The sequence below is a fragment of the Podarcis tiliguerta genome, assembly GCF_965153285.1.
Source record: "Podarcis tiliguerta genome assembly, chromosome: 17".
Lineage (NCBI taxonomy): Eukaryota > Metazoa > Chordata > Lepidosauria > Squamata > Lacertidae > Podarcis > Podarcis tiliguerta.
Window position 1 is genome coordinate 12,888,875 of NC_139550.1, and position 25,904 is coordinate 12,914,778.

Here is a 25,904-nt window from a genome sequence, read left to right on the forward strand (position 1 = left end):
AGTCTTGGGAGACAATGAAGGAGATACATAATTTTATTTCTCTACCACCTTTCCACAGGTCAAACCATGCTCAAGGCAGCTTACAACAAAACAAAAGTAGTCATGAACCATTTGTATTTTTGTTCTGTGAACCGCCCTGGGATCTTGGGATGAAGGGGTTATTTACAAATTTAATGAATAATAATGCCGATAAATAAAGTAACTTAAATAATACACGACCAAAACGAACCGTTTCCACACAAACCACCACAAGATCTACAATAAAGATACGGGGGGAAAAACCCTCAATCCCCAACGAAACCACTAAGTAACACCCCCTCCCCCCAAAAAAAAGACTCGCTTCCCCTCCCCCCGTGTCCATTTATCCCGCCTCTTCCCGCCTTCGGCCCTCGATCCCCGCCTCGCAACTGTTCCTCCCTCTTCTTCGCTTCCGCCCGGCCTTCGCCACTCGCGCGTACGCATGCGCAGCCCATCCACCCTTTCAAAAAAGAGAAGGGCGGAAACAAACAAACACGCACGTACGCCTCCCCCCCCTTTACACATGCGCGCTCCCTCGCGCCTTCCTTTCCTCTCATCGAGGGAGGGGGAGGGGGTTCCGTGGCGGAAGGTGCCTTTCGTCATCGCTGTCATCATGGCGGCGTCGGCGGCCGCAGCAGCTGGGCTGCGAGCCGAGCGCGAGGATCCCTGTCAACGCCTCCTTGGGCCGCGCGTGCGCAATGGCCCGCCTGAGCGCGAGAGAGCGACGGAGGGGAACGTTTCCTTTTCCTCCTAAGCTCCGCCCACAACTCCTCCCTCCCTTCCCCCCCCTCCCCCGACTTTCACCCACCATAGCCCGAGCCAGCCGAGGCCGGAGCGGTGACTGGAGGACCCAGGGGGAGCTCCCGCCGCCGCCACCAGTAGCACCACCACCACCACCACCTTCCCTGAGGGAGCCTGCGGGGGTCGGCTTCGCCGCGGCCTACAGCTCAGCTGCCGCCATGCAGATCACCCTGAAGACGCTGCAGCAGCAAACCTTCAAGATAGACATCGACCCTGAGGAGACGGTGCGGCCTGAGGGAGCGGGAGAGCCGAGCTTGTGGGCTAGGCCCAGGCCTGGGATTGGGCGGCGCGGCGGGGTCTGAGGGGAAGGTTCGGCTGACAGGAGTCGTGGGGTGGCGGCGAGCGAGAGCCCCGTTTCGAGGCCTCCTTCGGGGCGGTTTTCCTCAGAAGTTGCGGTAGGGGAAAGTTAGAGGGAGGCAGGCCGGGAAACCGGGGTGTTTTATTGGGGGGGAGGGAGGGAAGAATCCATTGCGCGGGCTGGTGGTCGGAAGGCCTCGGCGCCCCTCCGGCGGGACTGAGCCGAGCCCAGGCTGCAGGTTCCCTTCCCCGGCGAGGCCTTTGACGCAGGCTCCGTTGCAAGGCGGGGAAGGGGATGTGCCTTCCCGCCCCCCTCCACCGACCCCCCTCCAGGCCTGGGGAGGAGATGTCTCCCGTTGCAATCTATACTCGATGCCCGTCCAGCTTGTATATCTGCCGTGCAAGGGACTCTGTAGAGAATGGTGGTTGGAGGGGCAGAGCGGGGGCTGGTGGGTGGCTCTGGCGGCGTCCTCGAGCGGGGCTTTGCCATGACTGTGCATTATTTCGCTTCGCATGAGGAAGGGGCGTGTGCGAGTTGGGTGCCTGCTGGCTTGCCTGGCTGCCCGCGCGCGCGCGCTCCCGCCCTCTGGGTATGCAGCGGAAAAAAAGGCCCGTGTCCGTGAGAAGTGGGCAGCGAGAGGGTATGCTAAGGCGTGTTTTTTTTTTGGGGGGGGGGTGTTCTTCCTGAAGGTTAAATTTTTCCCGCTTGTACAGCGATCCGTGCTTTTCCTGTTTTGGGTTGAATCAGAAAAGGACGCGCTACGCATCGAAGTGTAGACTGCAAGGGAGTTGTTTCTTATATATATATATATATATCTGTGTCTCTTAAAGTTTATGCCCGGTTGCTAAACTGGTGTGCCTAGTGCTGGAGAAAATAGGGCGATGCAGGCTCCTCCATAGACTGCTCCAAATGGTTATTCCAAGCCAAACCCTCATTACATTATAAGTAGGTAGCAGAGGAGCAATCTTTGCACTCACATATTAAAATACTTTTTGAGGCAGTGTGATGTAAGTGTTGGGATGTGTGTTTTTCCTCTCCCTGGTGTGAGCTGTATTGATTTGTCTCTTCAGAAAGGTGATTAGGAAGCAGGAATGTTGTTCTGTTGTTGGTTAATAGTGGCACTTTCTGCAGTCTTGGTGAGCTGAATGCTGAACCTTTTGGAGAAAATCGGAAAAGGTATATAGACATATTACACTTTGTGACATTTGAGTTACAAGTGGTCAATGAAAGTGAACCTATATTGTCACACAATTTTTTAAAAAATGTTCTTCCCTTCACAGTATGTGAAGGGTAGATACAACACCCTTAATATTCTGCACTGAGCTGTGCTCTGTGTCTTTCCACTCCTCTTTCCAGAGTTCTTGTCACAGAAAGCACACTTTCTGAAAACTTGTAAGAAAGGAAGTTGTATAGAATTACATTAGAAACTTGACTCTTTAAAAGCTTAATGTTTTCCTTGCATACCATAAATTATAGAGAATCTAGGCAAGAAGGTAGATATTACAAGTCATTCCTTAAAATTGCAAAATGTGCAGGAAACAAATAAATTTGAAGACATTGTTTTGATGTATTTTCCTTGGACTGTACCAGACCTCTCCTTCCTTTCCCATCCCCACAAACAAAACAACAACCATCTTTGCTCCAGAGGGTCTTTCAGTCCTCTGGCGAAGATTTTGTTGGTGGTGGGGCTGCATAGGAAAGAGAGAACCATAGGAAAGGGAAGTCTCATGGACACTGGTGGAAGTCTCTTCCACATGCAGACTAACAAAACTGGGTGTTCCTCTGAGAGTGCAGTTTTCAGCTTTAGTAGTGTATTTTGTGTCAAAACCTTGAAACCTTTCTTGGTATACCTCTACAACCATGTATCTATAGATATGTTAAGTAAGCTTATAAAATAACCTAAACTGTAGAACAACTGGTAGGTCTGCTTTAAAATGTTTCTTCATGCCAGATTAAATGTTTCTTCATGCCAGATTAAAAAAATTATGATTAGATGCTCCTTTCTGAAGTAATATAGAATATGGCTGTCTGTCATGAAGGATGGTTCTGTCCAGTTTTTCCTGTCAGGTTTATGTGCAGCTCCATTGATACTGCTTCATATTTGCTAAAATGCTTCCCCAACCAACTGGGTGCTTGTATAATAGTTACTATTACACCTTCCTGAAGCCACCCTATAGCCTTACATTTGCAGATTTATTACCAAGGAAGGTGGTGGCGGCACTGGTGGGAAGTTGGGACAAATCTGGCATACCTGTAGCTATGAAAGCTTTTTCCATAGACAATGTTGATTTTGGATGTAGCAGTTCTGTTCTTGGCTTTGCAAGCCAAACGGATGAATCAGTAAGATCTCAGAACTGTTTTAATCCTTGTGCTTGGAAGGTAGAAAATGTATAAACATTGCTTTGGAGTATGGGGAATGATGTATTTTTGATCTTCAGTCATCATGAACTCCCTGGTTGTCTTTAGGCAAGCTACTATCTCAACCTCAAATATTTTGTTTGTCTACTTTGGGGCTCATATACTGTAGTGCTATTGTATGAAGTTGTTAGGATTACTAGGATCAATGGAGAGTACTTTGAACAGTTAATGTTTCTATTGTACTTTTTCAAATTGAAGTTTATGCAGAGCATAAATTATGTGTATGTATTGTGTGGACCGATTTCAGTCACCAAGAAAAAGTGCTGATGGGAGTTAGGATTCTTGCAAAATCTGGAGGATCACAGGTTCCCCATCCGTGCACTAGGTCTCATTCTTCTGTAATATGAGGATAATGCTGAACTACATTACAGAATTGTTGTAAGGATGACATGGTTGTATGTTAAGTACTCATGGGACTAAGCAAGTAAATACTGTTTGGGTAAACAGTGTCTTGAATTGTTGGTACTCACCACTTCTAGCATTGCTTAAACTTTATTTGAAGCCTTGGGAATGCCAAATGTACATTGAAGATGTGGACTAAAAATCACAGAAATAGTATACAAACCCCTGGTTTGGGCAGGTGGGGGGTGGGGAGCAGTTCAACTGAGCAACATGGTGCTAGGGCTAAAAACGTTTCACCACACTGCAGTACTGCAACCATTGACATTTAAAGGTTGATTGTTTGAATATTTTCTGCTGGTCTGCAGATTGCTGCAGGCTTCACCTCTATGATCTCTTTTGCATTCCGTATTTAGAAGTATATTTTTGGAAAATGCCATTTTGATGAGCTGTAGATTTCAGTACATATGAAAGATACGCCAGTACAGTGGTGCCTCACAAGACGAAAAGAATCCGTTCCGTGAGTCTCTTCGTCTAGCGGTTTTTTCGTCTTGCGAAGCAAGACCATTAGCGGATTAGCGCATTAGCGGTTTAGCAGCTATTAGCGGCTATTAAAGGTTTAAGGGATTAGCGGATTAGCTGCTAAAAGGCTATTAGCAGCTTAGTGCCTTAGAAAAAGGGGGTGGGGAGCGGAAAAAACCCCCAGGAATCGCAAGACATTTTCGTCTTGCGAAGCAAGCCCATAGAGAAATTCGTCCTGCGAAGCACCTCCAAAACGGAAAACCCTTTGGTCTAGCGGGTTTTTCGTCTTGCGGGGCACCACTGTAATTTATTGCCTACTTTATGGCTTTTTTGGAGTTGTTCAGTGGTTCTGTGTTCAGCTAAGGAAAACACAAGGTGGATACAGTTTTTCTTAGTAACTTTGTATATTTAAGCCAAGGCTGGTGATAGCCAATTGCCTGGTAGTCTGTGTTGAGCAGATTCAGATAATTTCATAAAAATGCTCACGGCAAGGAGCACTCTCAAGAGCTCTTTTGTTTTAAAGGGTGATAGAGCAGGCACTATTTCCTGGGGTTCTGATGCTTGCTTCACAACCATCAAATAGAGTTTTATATAATAAATGCAAATAGTAAACACATTATAACAAAAGATGTTCAACACATTGAAACCAAGCTTTATCTTCTAATTTGATGTGCAAATCAATGTTAACTATTTAAACTTCTAGCATGAAGTAGGAACCCCATGTAAATAAGAAGTGTTGAGCCCTCTGCTTGATTATTTTCCTCATTCTCTAATTTATCTGTCTCAGACTTGAAAGCCACACTAAAAGTAAAAAGGTAAAGGACCCCTGGATGGGTAAGTCCCATCAAACGTAGCTGTGGGATGCAGCGCTCATCTCGCTTTCAGGCCGAGGGAGCTGGTGTTTGTCCACAGTTTCCTGGGTCATGACTAAACCGCTTCTGGTGCAACAGAACACTGACAGAAACCAGAGTACACGGAAATGCCATTTACCTTTGTGCCACAGCGGTACTTATTTATCTTTCACTGGTGTGCTTTCGAACTGCTAGGTTAGCAGAAGCTGGGACAGAGCTATGGGAGCTCACCCTATCACGTGGATTTGAATTGCCAAACCTTCTGATCGTCAAGCCCAGAGGCTCAGTGGTTTAGACCACGGTACCATCCATGTCCCTCTGTAAATCACCTCATTCACTGTGGGGAGGATCCACCTTGCTACTCGAGCAGATTATGTCATCGCTTGCTCCTATTCAGAGATGTATTTACCCCTTCACTGCAGCACAGCAAACAGGTGCTAAAATAGTGTTGAGAAGTACCTACTTCAAAATGTCAAGAGAAGGGGTATGTTACTGACCACAAGGAGTTAGTAAAGGGAAACAGGCAACACTGCTCACTGGCCAATGTCCTGCCCATCATAGCTTGCAGTCCTTTTAGCCAGCAAATACATTTCCTTGAAACTGGACAACTCATGAAATTAAGGAATCTAATGTTGGTGCTCTGTTCAGTTGTATTTTGTACTGTATCTAGGCTTTTCTATTTGTTACCAACCTATATTAGAAACTCAGATATATAAGCTAATAGCCAAATGGCACCTACATTTGAACCTAGGTTTTGGTCGCCACAATGCACTGTCTAGTCATCTCCCCCCCAGGTGAACATCAAATAAAACAATCTACCACTGCTCCTTAGTAAACATAAGATTGCAGCCTTAGTAAATGAAAATCTTTGTAGAATGAATGGATCTGCAAAATCTTTTCCTGACTGTTATTTTTATCTCAAAACTATGGAACAATTTTACTTTTTCAGGGAATAGACTTATGCATGGCGATTCAGATGCTATTCAGATCACTTTCAGCAGTGTTCATTTACAAGTCTTTGTTTTCTTCATTTGTGCTTCTACAGTTCTTTCAAGGACATGTTCTTTCCAGAGGCAGCTTCTAAGTATTTAGCACCCAAATTACAGATGTTACAAACATGCAGCATTGTAGTTAGGTGACCATGGTTTTGAACAAAGGTAGGGATGATGCTGGAACAAAGATAGCTAAAATTATATGCTTGGTAGTTGTTCATAATTTTCTTTCTGGCAAAACCATGAGTGATTATGCAGTAAAGTTCTTAACTTGTGCAGAATTGAAAATATATTTGAATTGGCTCAATGTAAAGTTGAACTTTCAGATTTTTCATCCCATAGTGTTAATTGCTTGTCGGTCTCTGGTACATTGTACCTTCTTTTACTTTGATGACTTTGTGAATTCTGATTTGATCCATGCCTCTTGGATTAATGCATGGATTGAAATTTAGTTTTAAGTATTTCTGAATGCCCTGAAGCAGTTCTCTGTTAAGTTTTGAGAGAATGTTTTAAAATACTTGTTTAAACCATTAAATTTGTATACTAATATTTATGTGGATTACAAGAATTGCAGATTAATGTGGAAATATGTTGGAACAGAACTGTGGGTGAGCATCTGTGAAAGTTACTAGGACTGGAGATGGACTCATCCATCCTTGGTACTAAGCCTACTGCATGCACTAATCTGGACCCCCACCCATCTAAAATATGAGATCAGCAAGTAAATTGGATGGCAGAAGGAAAGGGGTAAAATTCCTATTGCCTGGCAATACAAGATTCTCAGGCATGCTGCCATGAAGTATAAAGGTGTAAAGTCATCAATGGCATTCCTGAAAGATCTTCTCTTCTCATATCCCTACTCCCTTGGCAGATTGACAGTCAAATTAAAACTCTTCCTGGTCATGGCATTTTTGCTATTGTCAGCGTGTTCTACATGCTACTGAATGAATATGCTTTTGTCATGGGAAGGGAAATTGCATCAGACTTATTAATAAAGATCTGGACTTAAATTAAAGGCAGTCTCTTCCTTATAGAAAGACAGTGCTGTCTAGTTCCTCTTAATACTGATGAGTACTTCTGGCACTATTGCTGCCTATGCATTCCTGAGACCGAAGGACAACATACTGCATTAAATAGACTTGCATAAGCTCAGTTCTTTAAGTTAATAGTGTGGAATCTTTGGACCTTCATGTGATGTAAATTCAGACACAAAATTGTACCAAAAAGCTTAAATGCACACGAAAAGTGTACTGGCATTTTTTATACGTTATCTCCTGTTGTCTGATTTTATTGTGTTAACTTCTTAATTGAGTTGTCGGGGTTGATCTCTTGCAAATGTTACTGACCACTTCAGGCATTCTTTGTGAAGAGGCAGGGTATATATATTCACTTTTATTAGTGACCAGTACACAGTCAGGAGCTCCAAACTAATGCACAGAGTTTTGTGGTTCTTGAAACATAATTGCCATCTTGAATTCTTAGCATTTCATCCTTGATCACTAAAATAGCATTAAGGATCTGACACTTGGCAAAAGGAAGATAACAACACTGAAACTGAGAGAGCATGCCACATCACACTCTTATGGACTGTGACATAGATTCATAAAATGAATCTATGAAAAGGGGTGGATGTTGATAGCAAAGTATATCTGGGCAAACTCTTTTAGCACATGCTTCATCCCTCTAACTCAGCCTTTCTCAACCTTGGGTCCCCAGATGTTTTTGGGCTACAACTCCCATCATCCCTGACCACTGGTCCTGTGAGCTAGAGATTATGGGAGTTGTAGGCCAAAAACATCTGATGGACCTGCCCACCTGTCAGATTTGGCTCCTGATTCTGGTTTGTGGAGCCAAAAAGGTTCCCTACCGCTAGACTAGAGTTTTAGGTTTGCATGTGGGAAACAAATTCCTATTCAGCTTCGCTGAGTAGCTTAATTTGTCTTGCAGAATTTTTAGGGTAAAGTGAGACCCTGAGCAGAAGGGTGGGGGTACAAATGTGATTAACTTAATCTGTGTCCTATGGGCTGAACATTTTGAAAGTTTAAACTGAGGTGCTGAGCATAGGTGTGTATTTAATGTTTGGATTACATGTAATCTTTTCAATTGACAGAATTATCTAATTGTTGAAGAATTACTAACACAGAAAATGCTTCCAGCAGAGCAGGAATGGACACCTGTGGCTCTCTAAAATGTTTCTAGTCATCCCTGGCCATTGGCCATGCTGACTGGGAGTTGTGTTTCCTCAGCATATAGAAAGCCACAAGTTCCCCATATGCAGTAGAGGAAACAAAACTTTGTATCACAGACAAATAATGTTGCCATCACAGGTGTCCTAATGTATGTGTGTATATATATATATGCATATATTTGAAAACACTGTTCATAAGAGTTCTAACTAAACTTTCTAACTAAACTGTTTGTTGTAGGTGAAAGCGTTGAAAGAGAAGATTGAATCAGAAAAGGGGAAAGATGCTTTTCCAGTAGCAGGCCAAAAATTAATATATGCAGGTAATGTTTTTGCACATAGAAATTATTTCTAGATGTTACTGTAAGAGGAACAGAAAAAGTTGGCAGGTCACAAAGAGCTCCATCCAGCTGACATGAGAAGCTTTTCAATCTTATTGGGGAGTGATTTAGGCACATACTTAACTCTCTCCTTACAACCAGTGGGGCTTAATAAATGCTTAATTTTGGGCTTGATCACACCCAAAGAAACCAAGAGTTAATCTCTTGGGTAATGTATGGAATTGATAGAATAATTCTCCTTGACCATTGTTTTCCCAGAAGAAAGAATTTTCAGCTTCCTTTTGGACTTAACTTATTTTGCATCTGATGCTTCAGCTAAATTACAATAATCTACAGCATGGGTAGGCAAACTATCACCTTCTAAATCCGGCCCGCGGACGGTCCAGGAATCAGCATGTTTTTACATGAGTAGAATGTGTCCTTTTATTTAAAATGTATCTCTGGGTTATTTGTGGGGCATAGGAATTTGTTCACCCCCCCCCCCAAAAAAAATATAGTCCGCTCCCCCCCACAAGGTCTGAGGGACAGTGGACCGGCCGCCTGTTGAAAAAGTTTCCTTACCCCTGATCTACGGCATTTATATAGCATATTCCAACAAAGCACTTAACGTACATAATCTCAGTTACCTACCCTTACAACAAGCTGTCGCTAATTGATAGTGGGATATAAGCATGGAACAATTTATGGACAAAAGCACAATATAAACCTCTGCCACCAACTACTACAGAAGATTCACTTTGCATGGATATTTAACACCAATATGTATCTTATATCAAGCCCAATAACTTAGTTACATTGGAGAGGATCCCAAATTATAGATACATACCAACAGATGCGGTGGGAGTTATAGAAGTTTTTAATCTCACATTAAAGAAACATGAACAAGCCCATTAATTTAATAAGTTTTTTAGAACTGACTCACATTTTCCTTGCTGCCATAGCTACTAAAATGGAACAATAGTGTTTTCTCAGGTGGAAAAAGATTGGAAGGAACTCAGTTCTGCACTAAGGCAAGCTTTGCCATCAGTACACGCATTTCAACTCTCCAGAGAGCATCCCCACTCTCCTACTCCTGCACGCTATTCTGGAGGTTCTCCTGTGTGTGCCCCTGAGCCAGTTTCTAGGAGCGGGGGGAAGCCTTGTTGCACAAGTGGAAGTCCTTGTGCAGGACTTCCATTGATGGGACTCCGAAGGTGAATCCTGCCCTGAGATAGGGAGGGGTTCGCTTCTGTGTAGGGAACAGCCCTAATTTCTGTGTATCTACTTGACAATGAAGAGATATGTTTCTGCCTATCACATTAGCAGTTGTTTGCTGTTAACTTATTATTTAGCAATATTGTAGCTACAGTACAGACAACTGCCAGAAAGTGAGAAGTGTCTGTCCTTTAAAGAATCCCTCCTTTTGTGAGTCACTGGCTAAAAAGGCCTGGTGTGTATTTGGGCTAGCTTAGTGTACTAGACTGACTTAATTAGGTAAAAAAATTTGCTTTCCCTCTTCAATATTCAAAATCCATTAAGCTGGAAAAGGTTCTGCTGTAGACTAGTTAAATTGTTAGAGCAAATGGAGGTTACATTGTAAACAAGCAATGGGACTCAGGCGAAATTCAATACAAGGTGGATTTTTTTGAATGACTGCTTATACAGAAACTAAGAAAGTCCGTGAATGAACATAGCATGAAAAAGGATGACTAGGAGCTACACGGTGTTTCCTTAACTTGCAGCATGGAGAACTTAAATGTTTTATCACCCCATAGTAGCCAAAAAAAGTGACACACATGGAGACATTGGATAGAATCATTTGTCTGGAGGTTGCAGACAAATGACTACATGTGCTGCTACCTTAGCTACCATATTTTTCCGTGTATAAGACTAGGTTTTCCCCCTAAAAAATAATGTCAAAAATTAGGGGGCATCTTATACTCTGGGCCATCTCCCCCCATTTTCTTAAATCTGAGTCCCCAAAAATAGGGGGTGTCTTATAGACGAAAAAATATGGTATATCCTTAGCTAAATGACTATTGCCATTTGCCTCCATCTTTAGATTTCTACACAGAGTGAACACAATGCAATTGCATTTATGGGATCATGTTAAATGTGAAGAAAAACTAACATGAATGACTTTAATTTTCTAGGTAAAATTCTTAATGATGATACTGCTCTTAAAGAATACAAAATCGATGAAAAGAACTTTGTGGTGGTTATGGTGACAAAAGTAAGTCTCAGTGTAATCAGTAATATTCTGGCATGCGTGGCAGGGGGTTGCTCTTAAATTGTTCTTTATTGACTTGTAATATAAGAAAACAGGCTGTTGGTAACTTTTATCCTGAGGTTTTCTAGTTTTGTAATATATTAAGAGAACATTCAGCACTATAATAACAGAAAAAGCAAGAATGTTGAAATGTATACTATAAAGGTTTGTGAGAATTTGTTTGCTGTGAAGTGCATGTAGCAGTGGTGAATATATTTTTCAAAAATGTGGAAGTAGCTAAATTTTACTTATAAACTCAAGAGTTTATATTCTCCTCTCTCTCACATCTCTTGGAATTTATTGGATCCAGGCTATTTATATATCTGTTGAAAAATACACTTGGTTTAACATACACCTTTATCTAAATTACTGTTAAGTGTGATTTTTCATTATCTCAAATACTGGTATCCTAGACAATTCTGATCAGATCCTCCCCTGTTTGTCAGATTAAATTAGAGCAGATAGTAGATGGGCAGCTGACATAACTAAAAACTGTCCATCTTTGAGATACCTTCTCTATGTATTACAATTGACTGCATGATGAAACTATATTTTGATATTAAGGTTATGGTGGGATGTGTTGAAAATTGTCAGGTTAAAAATGATCTGCCTTGCTAGCCTTTTTCCACCTGATTTTGGAGGATGGGTCCTTGACTGACTCCAGCTACAAAAGCTGAGGCTGCTGAACAGACACTTGGGTTAGGGCGGGGGTTGTCAACCTGGTCCCTACCGCCCACTAGAATCCACTAGGATTCTAGGTGGGCTGTAGGGGGATTTACGGCACAAGCTGAATCCTCCTTCCATTGAGCACTGGTGGGCGGTAAGGAAAGTTTGCCATCAAGAAAGATGCATTAGTGGGCGGTAGGTATAAAAAGGTTGACTACCCCTGGGTCAGGGTATAGTTTAGGTTTTTTTGTTGCAATTGTTGATATTAATCTTTTGGCATCTCTGTTTTTAGATCTTACAGTGTATCTGGAAATTGCTCAATTTGGTTGTGTTATTTTTGATGTGTTTTGTTTTATTGCTTGACTACTTTTGTTATTTTGTAATTATGTAAATCATACATTGTAAGCTGCCTGGAGCATAATTTTAAGTATGGTAAGGTGGCCTACAAATCTTGATGATGATGAAATAGAGCAACGACTCTGCAGCTTGCTGCAGTGTGCATTTTGTTGCTTGATTGGCAACAGTCTTCCTTTTTCAGTTTGTCTTTCTGAGATTCTGGCCTCCTCAAGGCCACTAATAATAGCAATGAATTAAACCCATAACCAGACCTTGGTGGCCATATTATCTGTGTCTATTTGAACATATTGATGACTGATGGTTTTCAACAATGGTTAAACAGGATTTTGCTGAATTGCTTTTCAAATGACCTGATTGTGTCCCTGCTGCAAAAAGGTTTTCTTTACTGGCAGGCATTTAGCTTACTGTATAGATCTATTCAGGGATGGTTTGATTGTTAACCCTTTCTGCATTGATTTGTCCTGCTTTGTAAACCCCACAAATACATCCAGTAAAACCTGTATGGTGCTGGAAGATTCAGATCAGATTGGTTAGCTAACACCATCACTATTTGTAGATGCTCTGAAACATACTCAATATACTTTCAGTAGAAGTTTGGTAGTGAAGGACCAGCTGTCTTTCATGGAAAAATACCTGCCACCACTGATCTTCACATTGTAGAAATGCCCAAAAAGTTTGAAATAAAGTCAACGGTTCTTGGAACACAGTTTGAAAACTAATGTTCTGGTAGAAACAGCATAACCATATGTATGTGATTGGGTATAAATTATATTTCTAGAATAACAGCACAGCTGTTTTAAGAATGTTGAAAAGAATACACTTAGGGTATTGCATGACACATGCGGTAATACCAAGTGACACAAAATGTGCACGGTGGTTTTCTAGCCATAAAGGGTTATAGCCGACTAAGTTTTAATCTGTGTAGACCCACTGAAGTTAATGGATCTAAATTTACTCATTCTCATTAATTTCAGTTGGTCTAATCTGAGCAAGACTAGTATGGGCTACAACCTGTAATGAATATTTCTATTCAAATACAGTGGTACCTCGGGTTACAGACACTTCAGGTTACAGACGCTTCAGGTTACATACTCCGCTAAGCCAGAAGTAGTACCTCAGGTTAAGAACTTTGCTTCAGGATGAGAAAAGAAATCGCGCGGCGGCAGCAGGAGGCCCCATTAGCTAAAGTGGTACCTCAGGTTAAGAACAGTTTCAGGTTAAGAACGGACCTCCAGAACGAATTAATTTCGTAACCCGAGGTACCATTGTACATCACAGGTCGTCTCATCACTTTGCATTGACCACAGCATTGCAGTTTTAGTAATTCCAAGGGGCTACTGTTGTGTGTAATATCTTTCATGTACAATGGCTGCTTTTGCCATGCTAATGCAAACCCATCAGATTTATTTTGGACTCTTACATATGCTCATGAGAAGCTAACACTGCAACAGGCATATGGAGTGATATAAATCAGTACTTGTGTGGTGGATGTAACTTCCAAGATGAGCCCTGAGAGGTGTATGAAAACAGCCAATCACTGGTGCATGCTAAAAATGAAAAAGGATGGCTTGTGAATTTGATTCATTGAGATTTCTTTGTTTTATAGCCCAAAGCAGCTGCTGCTCCAGCTCCATCCCCAACTACAACCCAGCAGTCAAATGATACCACCACTACTGTTAGTTCTTCTACGATAGCTGCTGCAGCCCCCAAACCTACACCTGTTCCAGCTTCTGCCCCTGCACCAGTTTCAGCACCTGCACCAGCTGCCCCGACACCAGCTGCAGTGGCTTGTGAACCTGTGCCTGTAAGTGCTCCTGTAGAAGAGAAACCAGCAGATAAACCAGTAGAGACACCAGCTGCCACTAGCCCAACATCTACAGACAGGTATGAGCAGATTATTAGAAACCAGAGTCTTATTTATTATCACCACTTATACTAAATTTGGCACTAGGACTTCTTGGAGGGCATCAAAATTGCTGAAAAAGAGAAATATTAATTTTTAATCCTCCTACATGCTTCCTTCCAAAAATCCTGTTTTAAAAAAAAACAATGCTTCAGTATAGAGCACCAATGCATTTTTATCTTGTACAAGTCTTTTTACTAACTTCTGAAAATGGTTAATATGCCATGTATAATAATAATAATAATAATAATAATAATAATAATAATAATAATAATAATAATTTATACCCCACCCATCTGGCTGGGTTTCCAGTTCAGTTACTGTGTGAAGTTGTCAATATGGTTGTCAACTTTGAGCTTTTATGTTTGTTATTAGAACTTATACAACAGTAGCTTGCAAGTATACTTGTTCAAGGTGATTCTGCAATAATTACAATATGGCAATGTAGCTTTTCCACAGGATGAACCAAAAACAGTAGATTTAGCCATGTTCTAGTTTTTTTAAGTATTTCACTAGAGTGCAAGTTGATAGGTTGTTAAACATTTCCATTTCCTCCCCTGAAAAGTGATTAAATGATGCACCAAAGGAAGCTACTTGGAAACTGGGCATGAACATCTGTTCAGTCAGTTTCAGCAAACAATGAGTCAGTCTGAGAGTTGGTAAAATTTGTGTGCATTTGAAGCTTGACCCTTGGTCAGATGTCAGTAGACTACAGCTACTGAATGTGCCACTTGCATTATTTTGTACTTTACCCTCATATCCCTGGTTGAATTTCTGTTGTGAGCAATTAAGCCAATAGCTGTAATGGTGGGTGCTAGTCTGTACTTTTCATAATCCAGTTTGTGTCTCCATGGATTGCAACTACTGTGGGAAAGGAAGTTTGGACAACTTCTACTAGCAGCATTTTGTTTGGGTAAAAACAGATGTATATATTGCAGACAAACCATTTTTGATTATTCATAAGCAAAATTATAACATAAGCCCCTTGAACTCTAAGCCACAAGAGCCTTTTTAAAGGAAATGAGTGGTTTTTGTTCTGTTACAGTACTACAGGTGATACTTTGCGATCCAATCTCTTTGAGGATGCTACAAGTGCACTTGGTAAGTATTTTCTGATAGTTGTTTGAGTGCCTCTTCTATGAAAGACTCGCAAAAAGCACCGCTTGCACCCTACTTCAGACATTAGTGTTGTAATTCAAAAAATGTGACACTTTGAAATGTCAGTGTTAGTGAATATTTTAATATGGCAAGTGAGTTTATCTGCAGAGAACAATCTCCATTCTTATTATACAACAAACTTTACTTGCACCTCCTGGTTTCACTATCTTGCCTTTCTTAAATCTGTGTCAAAAGCACATGCTCCAAATTAATTGCAAGCCATATAATTCAGCAGTCAAGGTTTACAGCTATTAACGTTGGTAGTTTTACAAGAGGGTAGATTTCTGAGGGGGAGTTGGAGGGAGACAGTATGTCCCCAGTATTAACTACATTGGACTTCTTTTTAACCATAGGGACAAAGGCATTTGTAAAACTTAAGTGGTAAATACCAGTTGTCTGCTGCCAGGATGACAACTCTAGAAATGTAGAATAATATGTATCCAATTTCATTTTGATGTGTTCAATGGGGAATTGTCGAATTGATCAATTTATTAATTAATTAAGTTCTTACTTTGCTTAGCCAATTACCCTTAGGGAAGTTCTAATTGTAAAGTGTTGAGGGTTGCTAGGGTAGGGAAATGGGTAGGATCAGGAGGGGGATCTGATGATAGAGAGCTTATTGTTGGTACTGAAAGCCACCCAGAGTGGTTGGGGCAACCCAGTCAGATGTGGAGGGCATAAGTAATACATTATTCTTAATAAATTATTACTACTTTTCTAAAACTTTGTTATCTATGTTGTTAAGAAGTACTTCTGGAAAAACGAGGGCCTTGTATTGATATCTGCTTTATGTATTGAAGATTGCTGCATAGAATCCTGTTGTACTGTGGATCCGCCTCCACCTCTCTCTCCCCACCCCTCTCTTAACAGTATTGGCTAATAATGCTCAATTACAGTTGGTCACTTGAATAGCTTTTGCATTAAGCTTGACACTTCAAAAGTAAAAAAACCATTTTCTAGCCTTGTACATCAAATGGCTTTCTTAAGCCAGATGTTATTATAATTAATTAATGACTGCAACAAGGAATGGATATTTTTGACACCTTCCCTCCACCTTCTTTAAATCTTTCTTTCATCTTAATCTTTGCTCCTCTATTCTTCCTAGTAACAGGTCAGTCCTATGAAAATATGGTGACTGAGATCATGTCGATGGGCTATGAGAGAGAGCAAGTAATTGCTGCACTGAGAGCCAGCTTCAACAATCCTGATAGAGCAGTGGAGTATCTTCTGATGGTGAGCATGTTCTCTTGATATTCATAATTTCTTGTTATGCCTTCTGCCACCGACTTGGGTGTGACACAGTAATTAACAGAAAGAAAAACCAAAGGTTGGGAGGTGAATAAAAACTGAAAATAAAACATTATAGCTGATCTATTATCTTTCACTCTGCTGTTAAAACAAATGTAATTTTCAGCCATAATCCAAATGATTGCAGCTCTCCTCTTTACTGTTTAAAAAAATGTGTAGCCTTTTTGATATGCAAGAAAGAAGGATGCTTTGGAAATGGCAAATATATGAGAAATGAGTTTGGATCCAGAAAGAAGTGTGTGAAAAAAGTGTGCCTTTTATGTTCAGGCAGATCTGGCAAGCCAGATATGGTCCAATACAACCAGTCTTCTCTCTCTGACCTTTAACGAAAGCAAGTTCCTTCACAGGGATCTTCATCTCCTTAGGGCATGTACAGTTAATGTGAGCTTCCTTTTTGCAACCGGCATTGGCAGGGCAGGGCAGTTTCTTACATCCTGAGTGCTTTGTTCTCTTAGCAATAGCCCATACCTCATAACATCTCAGAGTTGGGAGTTCAGAGGGCAACAACTCTCTGCCAGTTCCAATTAGGTTGCTCATATGTGCGAATGTCCCTAGTCTTGTTCTCTGTTTAGAAGCCATTGTAGGTCAATCCCCACTGGTTAGGATGGTAGTAGCACAGACGTGCAAGCAATTGTCATAGCACAGATGAAAATTCTTCAACCTGTGAAAGAAACAAATATAGCTGCTGTTCATATTAGTGAATTATATGTATGTGTGTGTGATTGTAATATACAGTTTAATATAAAATATGCATAATATATAAATATTAAAATAAAAATAATGTATAACATAACTGCAAGTACTTGGCAATCATTTTTAATGATTTTTATGTGATTTTACACACATTTTTTACCAAAAAAAAAAAATTAATAGGGCAAGTTTAAAATTATTGGAAATTATACAAAACATTTAAAATATTCAATATTTCTTATGCAAAACTAAATTATATTAATTTAACCATAATATCTTTTGAATTCCCAAGTCATGTTACAGCTTTTTAACACCCCTCATTTTTGGAATTTGAAAGTTGAAAAATTGAATTTGGAGTCAAAAAACCCCCCAAAAGGCTGCAGGTTCCCTATCCTGAGAATATGTAAAGGTGACATCTGAAACGTGGTGTGTTTCTTTTACTATAAAGTGTACAAGTTGGCTCCAGAAGCCATTGCCCACTCCTGAACCATCTATTGCAAAATCATTTGTAAAGTTCCCTACCTGCAATATATTGGTGACCTTGGCATTGGAAAATATCTGAGTATTTAGTACATAAAATGGTTGGACAAGGTTTCCTAATCATTTATGGGAGACTACTTGTAAGCTGTCTGCTTCTACCAATTCAGCTGTTTCAATCTTAAGTTCACCACTGGTTAAGTAACGTTCATAGATTTCATCACCTTTGTGTCAGTTCTAGATAGTAAAATGTTATAACCCATTTTTGTATAGATTACTTTTTTTTTAGTCACGTCAAGCTGAGCAGAATTGCTTAGGTGGAAAGCTAAGTCGCTGCTTGATTAGCTGTGGTCATGCCTCTTCGAGAACAGGCTTGCTAAGTTTTCAGTTAACTATAATAAAGTGCAAAGTTCTTTCATGGAGCGGGGAAATGGAGGGACAAACTCTTTAGAATGAAAATGCTAATTGTGTAAATGAATAATACTGCAGAAGATATGCTTGCTAGTTGCTTCCATTCTAGTTTGAGTGTTCAGCAACTCCAGCCCTTTTGTTCTCTTATGGGGGTAAAAAACTTCAGCTGGGATCCGGGTCTATCAGACTTTCAGATTTGTGTATCATAGGCATTATGTATCGTTGCTGCATCTTAATTTCTGTACACAATAAAACATTTGTACAGTTAGCTTAGGTCTCCTGGCTGTTATTTACCTGAACTTCTTTGGTGTGGCATTGATTAGCTTTGTGTTCCTACTTCAGTGATTTTGGTCTTGGTTTGCACACTTTTCTGAAAAGGCTGGTGTGGCTTAAAATGTGAAAAACAGCCTCAGTTGCCAAAACAGTCCTTGCAACAGCCAAGCTTCACACTGATTGTTTCTGCATGGCAGAAAGTTTTTAGTATAAAACAGGAAAGCTGCAAATCCTTGCCTCTGCTGGGCCATCCAGCAGTCTTTGGGACCTAGATAGCTATGCCAACCTGCCCTCCCACCTGTATAATTGACAATTTGATTGTGGATGAGGTTGCCTGACCTGGCATACATCACAAAGACTTGGGTGGATTAGCTGCCCAGGTCTGACCTCTTCCAGCTGTGCTCCGTCAGGTACTTAGTGCAGCACCAGCATAGACTGGAAGAATTAGTGTGTGGCTGTCACTTACACAACTTCATATTAATCAGAAAAGCCTTTATACTTGGGCTACAGTTTCAAGGGTTTGTACCTGATCATAGTCAGAACATGGCTCCTCTTGGTGTCCTCTTACTGCCCACCCAGCTGACTGAAGCAGTCTAGGATTTGGTATTGGAGAGCATTGATGTTCAGTCTGAGACTGCCTTAGTTAACCTCAGTTTCAAAAATCTGTTGCCATGAAGTGTGAGGCTTTGTGAGAAGAACAGGCCCAAATCGCCCTTTGGTTCAGGGTATTAGTTGAACAGTTCTTCATATCTTGGCCACAGGTTTTCCTTTATTAAAACCAAGATCCCTTTAGTTCGAATTGGATGTAGCATTCGTAGTATTTTTCAAAGCCCTGAGATTCTGGAAACAAGTCCTCTGACCTTCAGTTGAAGCTCTTTGCATGCAGATCTGCTTGTTGTTTTAAAATATGGCCTGTCTCAAATGGTGCAAGAAGTTGGAGGTAGAGGGGGAACAGTTTAAGAGAAGTGGAATTTTATCCAGCACTTGATTTGGACTTGTATGTCGCCTTGTATTTCACCTATTACAGCGAATGCTGATGATCTTTGACAAACATTGAGTGTCTGACAACTTGGGAATATACTGGTGATAGTTTACCGTCATCTAAATGTGACTCCATTAATTCACTTGTGTATTTCCAAGAAGTGGCCAAATATATGTCCTGTTTTAAGCCACTAACAAATAATATGACTGTGGACTTCACTGGAACATTTTGCCATTGCCCAGCAGCGCTTTACACACTATGCCAGTTTGGAAGGCTTGTTAATTCTGATTTCTTTTAACATGACTGTGCTCATTTTAGGGTATCCCAGGAGACAGAGAGAGTCAAGGAATGGCTGACCCCCCTCAAGCAGCCAGCACGGTTGCTTCTCCATCTTCAGCAACAGCAGCAGCAGCAGCTGCTGCAGCAGCTGCAGCAGCAACTACCACAACCACAACTACTACTAGTTCTACAGGAGGTAAGGTTTCCACACTCAAAAAGTTCTGCACAAATCCATTGGATGGTTCAATTTGGATAACGTGGTTGTATGCGCATTCCTTCCCTGTGACTGCTTCCCTTAAGACCTGGAACTTTCTGACTTGTGTTTTTTCCATAGTACATGTCTGTAGGAGCAACAAACTGCCCTTGGTAGTTTCTGTTGCAGTCTGTCTTGGAAATCAGTTCTATGCAGACTGATTAATAAATCTTTTTTCACTTGGTAATAACTGGTAAAATACAACTAACCACCAACATGTATCTGAGACGTTGAATATTGTGTGTGTGTGGAAAGCAAATAAGTCTCAAGTAACTTAGCCATCTCATAAAAATGACTTACTAATTTTTCTAGCGAAAAGGTAGCGATAAATAGAAATAAATGCTTATATTATGGGAGATTCAGGTAGGCAGTAAAAAATGAATAATGTATGTGATAGCAAAAACTTGATTTGTCACTTGCTCACTTTTCAGCCTCTCTAAAACAAATATCAGTTACTTACAATTTATATTTTATGCTCTGGAGTGAGCTTTATAGTGGTTTTTCTACATCAAGACAAAGTATTAAAAGTTTTGATAAAATTCATTGCTCTACTTTGGATTTTGTAGGGCCTGATGCCTGACGGTTGGTCTGATTTTTGTTTATAAGTCAATTTTTTAAAAAAAAAACAAAACACCCTTGTACACCAGACACTAAGCATGGTATTCATAAGAAAAATTAGCAGTCAAGCCAGAAACTGAGGAATTATTTTAATCTCTTTCTTTGAGTAAGAAAGTTCTAAGCCTTGGGAGTTGAAGACATGTCAGCCCTATATGATTCAGGGCATCATACCTGTTGAAAAAGGCTTTTGGGAGGGAGAACAACAACTCCCATGATATTCCATGGTAAAATATTTAATAAATATTTATTTCATATGCGTGTGTAGATATATAAAAAATCTACCCACACCTTTTTCCTTTTCAGGACACCCACTTGAATTTTTACGAAACCAGCCTCAGTTCCAGCAGATGAGGCAAATTATTCAGCAGAATCCATCTCTTCTGCCTGCATTGCTACAGCAAATAGGGCGGGAAAATCCTCAATTATTGCAGGTGACTTTTAAAACATTTTGGGTTGTCTCTGTGTTTTCAGGTGGTTTATTTATATGCATGGGGAGAGGGAGGCAGTGAAGTTGATGACGCACATTAACTTCAGTGAACTTTTTAAAATTTAAAGCATGTATAAATATATCATCATAAGGCACTCCTGATTATTACTTGTCGGCATTTTTGATTGCATTATTAGTACCAACAGAAGTGGTTGTGCTTAAGGCTATTGGTAGGAATGAATATGCTTTATTTCAGTGTATTGTTTGCTTTTGTCCTCCCATGCACCACAGCAAATAAGCCAACACCAAGAACATTTTATTCAGATGTTAAATGAACCTGTTCAGGAGTCTGGTCAAGGGGGCGGTGGCAGCGGTGGCGGAGGAGGAAGCGTAGCTGAAGCTGGAAGCCGTCACATGAATTACATTCAAGTAACACCTCAGGAAAAAGAAGCTATAGAAAGAGTGAGTGCAGCATTTTTTGTCTCTCTGTTCTTGAAGTAGAGAATAGCTTCCCGTTCTCTGTTACCACACCTTCTATTTCCAAAGTTGAAAGCAGGAGTATATAGCCAAAGTGGCGTCATTTTGTGCACTTATCTAATTGTGTGGTTATCTAGTTCTGGTAGAAGATCTTGGTAGTGTACATCAAGCCAGCATGGTCTTCCTGTTGGTTGAAAAAGAAGACCACTGGTGGTATTTAGTATACAGGTGGATGTCTCTTAAGGGCTAGTCCAGAGCTTTCCAAAGTATGTGTCGTGACACATTAGTGTGTCAGCAGCAGTGTGTAGGTGTGTTGCGAACACTCTCCGCGCTCTTCTGGGGCTAGAAAGGGGTTAGTTTAACCTCCAGTTTGCTAGTAAAACTGAAATATTGCATTGCAAAATGGTGCATATCTAAAAAGTGTGCCACCAACATGAAAGCTTGGAAAGCTCTATTGGTAACTGCATCTCACCAGGGTCAGTGATGGATCTTGAGATGATTAGGTGAGTTGCAGATTGAAGCTTACATGTAGTCATTCCCAGTTGCTTCTGCTCACCTGACATGGCTATGAAGCGGCCAGAACATGCAGTTGACTCACATTGAAGCTACAGGGACCCAGCCTCGGCCTGAATGGATGCAGACTGTTCCTGAAGATGTAGCATCTTGCAAGTAGAACTCTGGACAATGGAGTTATGGATACAGCAGTTATGGAAAGTAGTGACCTTGGTTGGAACTGTGCCTGATCCAAAGTCCCTAAGGTGGAAAAGGAGTCTTCCTTGCCTGGGCAGATGTTCTCAGTGAGAGTGATAATGTTTGCCTGTGGCTGGTCTGGGTCTGTTTGGCTAGCATTGATTGATAAGATTGATGCCACAGGCCAGCAGTTGCATTTCTCCTACTTAAAAGGGAAGCTGCCAACTTACCATATGGCATCATCCTGGATTTTATTCCTGAGCGCTTGTTGAACTTCTTCAAGGCATTTATTTTCTCCCTGCCCTGGATTGTGTAGTGGTAGTAACCTCACTGACGTATCTCAGACAGCCAGGTGAAAATAGCATCTTTCCTAAACTCTTGCCTGAATCCAGTACTGATGTCGTGAGATAAAAAAAAAAATCTATGAAAACTGCAACTTCCTCACCTGAATTCTGCTCTTCTTACTCTTGAATGCTGTCAGTGAAGATTTGAGGGGTGCTATGTATTGCACATCCTGTAATTCCATATTAAAAGACAATGACAGACCATCCAGAGTCTTCACTACTGATTGATCCATCCTTTACCCTGTCAGTTGTGCCTCAAAATTGAGAGGCCAGAAAGCAAGATCTCAGGAACTTTACTGTGGGTCTGTCAAGCCTGCCTCTAAAAAGCATTTGTACAGCATGTATGTACAAAGACCATGTTGGCAAAACCAAGTTGGTTATTGTTCTTTGGGTGGGGGGATTGTAAAAGCATCTGACTTCATGGCACCATGTGGATTGCAAATTGGGTGTTTGTACAGAAGGTACTAATTAACTTGTAGTCATGAGGTGCAAATTGCAGGCGGTCATTTCTTATGGGCAGTATTGATTAGTGATTGAAAGGTCACATAGGTTTTTTCCTCCTCCAGGGCTGTATTGCTGTGCTATAAGGAGTTTGAACTTATTAACCTTTCTGGTTTTACATTGCTTAATTTACCTATGTGAACATTTTTCTTTTATTTATTTCAACAATTGCTGTGCATCCCTGTTTTAATAATAATAGTGATAGTAGTAACTGAAGCTGCCTGCTTTTTGTGGGAGGAGTGGGAAAGGGAAGGGGACCAGTTGCTACGTAGAGTAGGAGCAAATTATTTGGACAAAGTGCCAGCAAATGGCAGCAGAATTATTTACCTGGAATTTATGCTCAACAAGGAGGCTTGTGCCTGAAACGTGAATTCTAATATCTTTTTCCATCCTACAGTTAAAGGCGCTAGGATTTCCTGAAGGACTTGTGATACAAGCGTATTTTGCATGTGAGAAGAATGAAAACTTGGCAGCCAACTTCCTTCTACAACAGAACTTTGACGAAGATTGAAAGGGAGAGACTTTTAAAATCTCACACATCACACCAGTGCATTACACTTACTGTTCACTGGATTGTCTGGGATACTTGGGCTCATATCCATGATACTTTGTGTAAGGTTGGGGGGAGGGAGAGAAAATATTGAAAGGACACAAGGAAAGACAAGCACATCTGCTCTAAATTGGCAGGTGTAGCAGATCAAAGTGTAAAATACTATACAACCAAAAACCAGCTTTTTTGCAGATACTTAGTTCCTTTCTTCTATAAATTGTAAGTTCATGCCCCCTCCCCCAGGTTTTCACTCTTTTAGTGTACTAGCTCCCAAAATTAGTGTGGTGCCCTGCTTTATTTCTTTTTAATTAACATTGGTCTTGGAGATAGCAAAGGCTACCTAGAATCAACAGTCTGTATTTCATGATAACACTGGATAACGGCTTCATAAATTTAAGGAAAAAATATATTTGAATAAACGTTAAAATATGCCAAAAATGTAGGTGGTGGGTTTTTTTGCTGCTTCAGATGTATCTAATTACTGCAAGAGGCCCATTATTTCACATGAAGTGCTGGATTAAAAATTCAAATTAAACCACTCATTGTTTTAGATTATTGATCACTGATTTTTGAGGTATGTTCTTTTCCCTGCCCCCTTCCTTTCATAATAAATGGAGAGGCTCTATACACAAAGCTAAACTTAGACCTTTTTTTCTTTTGGGCAAATACTACAAGTTAACTGAATTACTGCTTACTTCAATGTTGGGTTACAGTAAAGTTTGGTTTTTTAAAAAATGAACAACCATTGCATGTTTTGGGTTTGATGTATCCCTTTTTGTGAATTGAGCACTTTTTTATTGCCAATGAAGAAAATGTAAACTCTCCATCCTTGTGAAAGTATTTATGAAGAAATCAGATTCCATCCTACCTATATTTTGTTCAAAGTGAAATTGATCAATGAATACAGCTGCAAGTATTTCAAAACTAGGTGTCTTAAATGCTTGTAATCTTATAGTTTCAATCTCTGGGACTCTAAAGGCTATCGTCATTGTATTGCTTTAAAAAGGACTGTAATGTTCCAGTAACTTGCCTTCTCTTCTGTTTTAAAAGCATTGTGAAAATATTTTGCTCTTGAAGAGATGTTCAGAACATGGGAAAATAGATGAACAATCAAGTTATTGGATCCCTAAAGATTATGCACACACCCCCTTTACTTCCTATTAAAAGTAACATCTAATTGTATGATTTTGAGTGTTTTTCTTACTGACAAAGAGATACTTTCTGTATGTTTGATTATCCTAAAGTGGTTCTGTATAATCACCCCCCCCCCCGAATTACTGCTTGAAAATACAGTGGTACCTCGGGTTACATACGCTTCAGGTTACAGACTCCGCTAACCCAGAAATAGTACCTCGGGTTAAGAACTTTGCTTCAGGGTGAGAACAGAAATCATGCTCTGGTGTCGCGGCGGCCGCTGGAGGCCCCGTTAGCTAAAGTGGTGTTTCAGGTTAAGAGCAGTTTCAGGTTAAGAACGGACCTCCGGAACGAATTAAGTACTTAACCCAAGGTACCACTGTGCTGATTATGTCAATAAGGAACAGTCCCTGGGCCAAATCAGGATGCATGGTTCCTCAGTTCTAAAATCAGATACAGTGCACCCTCTTGTTATGAATTTAATTTGTTTTGGGGGCCGAAAAATCCATAACTAGAGGCATCGCTTCTGCGCATGCGTTCAGCGTGATTGAGCGCTTCTGTGCATGCACGAGTGGCAAAACCCGGAAGAATAGACTTCTGGGTTTGCCACTTTCGCAACCTGAAAATTCCGTCTCCAAAGCAGTACGTAACCCAAGGGTCCACTGTCTATAGAAAAGAGTGGCAGGCATTACATTAGGGTGGTCATGTACACATATTAGGGCTTATTTCAATGTGAAGTAAGTACATGGAACGCCATGAGTTGGATTTTTCAAAAGCATGCTTTCTGCCACATTCTGCATAACTTCAGCCTAATTTACAAGCAGTAGACATGCTCAAGCTCTGGACTGTACCACTTCAGATTGCGGATAGAAAATTGTTTTTGAAAGCTCTGCAAAAATGCATTTGGCTTTATTTTTAAAGCTTGTTATATCAAACAACACAATGTTACTTCTGTAGCAGTTTCTTTTAAGGGAATAAAAAAAAAAATCTGATATCTTCATGCTCTTGAGAAAACTCTTTTTTGTATATTTTATAGAGCTAAGAGAGCCCTCTACTGGCCAGTTCCATGATATATTTGAGTACCGGTATATTGTGCAGGCAATCAGCCTCTGATTTAAAGATTTGGATTGCCCACCACCTGTAAAGCAGAAATAAATTAAGGCCTATTTCACTTATCATTGCGCAAGAACACACTCCTCTGTCACAGGTGCACAGCAAAAAAAGGCAGTTTCCTCGCACTGTAAGGTGTTACTTGCGTTGCATGCTTTCAGATACCTGTTTGTTAAAAAAACCTTCCCTTTTTTGATATGTGTGGAGCCTGCAAGAAATGTTTCCGTGTTCCTGTTTAGAGTGCTATGATCTCTTCCAGCAACTCCAACCCCTTCCGCTTGGG

At 40.7% G+C, this 25,904-nt stretch overlaps 1 protein-coding gene and 1 long non-coding RNA gene across 5 annotated transcripts in view; one reads left to right on the forward strand and one right to left on the reverse strand.

Annotated features, from left to right (window-relative positions):
* LOC310668040 overlaps positions 1 to 25,904 on the reverse strand; it is a 1,372,673-nt gene that overhangs the window by 1,257,738 nt on the left and 89,031 nt on the right. The gene's annotated exons all lie outside the window — the stretch shown is intronic.
* Positions 543 to 24,559, forward strand: RAD23B (RAD23 homolog B, nucleotide excision repair protein). Of its 4 annotated transcripts, none has more exons than XM_083420186.1 (10): positions 543 to 1,043; positions 8,666 to 8,747; positions 10,898 to 10,977; positions 13,643 to 13,920; positions 14,985 to 15,040; positions 16,203 to 16,330; positions 19,557 to 19,713; positions 20,692 to 20,819; positions 21,107 to 21,277; positions 23,225 to 24,559. In XM_083420186.1, the coding sequence occupies exons 1-10, from the start codon at positions 717 to 719 to the stop codon at positions 23,336 to 23,338; spliced, it is 1,521 nt and encodes a 506-aa protein (XP_083276312.1). In that variant the 5' UTR covers positions 543 to 716; the 3' UTR covers positions 23,339 to 24,559. The 4 variants fall into 4 exon arrangements, with proteins under 4 accessions (XP_083276312.1, XP_083276310.1, XP_083276313.1 ...); XM_083420184.1 differs by having other exon boundaries at positions 628 to 1,043; positions 20,692 to 20,818; positions 21,088 to 21,277; XM_083420187.1 differs by having other exon boundaries at positions 628 to 1,043; positions 16,209 to 16,330.

Excerpts from the sequence above, each read along its gene's own strand:
- RAD23B (XM_083420184.1), top strand. The coding sequence starts at position 717 with ATGGCCCGCCTGAGCGCGAGAGAGCGACGGAGGGGAACGTTTCCTTTT. Across the intron at positions 8,748-10,897 it reads CCAAAAATTAATATATGCAG|GTAAAATTCTTAATGATGAT; the intron begins GTAATGTTTTTG and ends TTAATTTTCTAG. Across the intron at positions 10,978-13,642 it reads TGGTGGTTATGGTGACAAAA|CCCAAAGCAGCTGCTGCTCC; the intron begins GTAAGTCTCAGT and ends TTTGTTTTATAG.